General features: G+C 46.1%; 1 protein-coding gene across 1 annotated transcript; it reads right to left on the reverse strand.

Moving 5' to 3' along the window:
* Positions 1 to 216: 216 nt before the first annotated feature.
* TM35_000031680 (uncharacterized protein) lies at positions 217 to 1,167 on the reverse strand (the record flags this gene model as incomplete). The annotated part of the gene is made up of 1 exon (XM_029021935.1): positions 217 to 1,167. A coding segment is annotated over one exon (951 nt), but the record flags the coding sequence as incomplete, so codon positions are not given.
* Positions 1,168 to 1,169: the final 2 nt, after the last annotated feature.

Consider the following 1,169-nt stretch of genomic DNA (forward strand, 5'->3'; position numbering starts at 1 on the left):
ACACACACACAATGGAGTAGCAATAATAATAATTATTATAGGATAAACATAGAGAGAGCAAAAACACACATTAACATATTAACATTAAGAAACAAAAAAAGAAGAAATTTCCCAACAGGTGAAAGATTAGTTAGACTGTAGGGATGTATGCAAAAAAAAGAAAGAAAGAAAAAAAGGATGACCTGAGTCACACCACCACCACCATTACAATCACAATCAGCACACAAGAATACAGGCCAGTGTAACCACAATCAGTAGTGGTACACGCACCCACACAGAACTGTTGATACTGCTGCTGCTGTCTGCATCACCCTTCTTGTTGTTTGTGAGTTCAGGAGGAAGTGTTGTTGTTGTGGTGGTGGTATCTGTATTATCTACAGCACCTTCTTGGTTACTTGTTGATTCACCCTCTGTAGGTTTAGTGCCATTCGCAGCCGTTGTAGCATCATTCCCAGCAGCAATTTCTCCGTCACTCCCTGTGGTGGAATTGTTTGGTGAAGGAGAAGATGATTGTGCTGCATCACCTCCCTGGATAGTTCCACTCTCTTCTGTTGTACTGCCGCCGCTGTTTCCAGGTTCAGAGTCAGTTGCAGACGCATCCCTCCCCTTCTCAGTAGTAGATTCAGATGGAGGAGATACGGTAGGAGGTGCAGAAGAAGAGCCAGGATCACTACTAGTACGAGTACCAGAACCCTGCTCACTGCCACCTGCACCTAATTCACCTGTAGGACCAGCAGGACCCTGTTCACCTTTTTCACCAGATGGACCAGCACGAGTTACGGGTTCTTCATCATTCGGCTTTTTCGCATCAGCTTGAACACAAGTACCACCAGCTGCAGAATCAGAAGGCGTAGAAGAACAAGAAGTATCAGCAATCTCAGAAGGACAAGTAACTTCATTTCCCTCTCCATCAGGACAAGAAGCTTTACCAGAACCTAGAGAACCGTGTGAACCTTTTGGACCGGCAGTACCAGGAGGAGGAGGAGGAGGAGGAGGAGGACCGGGAGGTGGTGGTGGACCAGGAGGAGAAATACATTTGCCAGGAGTAGGAGGAGAACCAGAATCACAATCCGAAGTACCAGCTTCAAGGTGAGCTTCTTCAGCACTGTTTGCGTCGCCTTCCACACATACGAAGACAACACTCAACAGAAAAACCAGCAAACACACAA

Source organism: Trypanosoma theileri (genome assembly GCF_002087225.1).
Source record: "Trypanosoma theileri isolate Edinburgh chromosome Unknown TM35_Tth_3_V1, whole genome shotgun sequence".
Taxonomy (NCBI): Eukaryota; Euglenozoa; class Kinetoplastea; order Trypanosomatida; family Trypanosomatidae; genus Trypanosoma; species Trypanosoma theileri.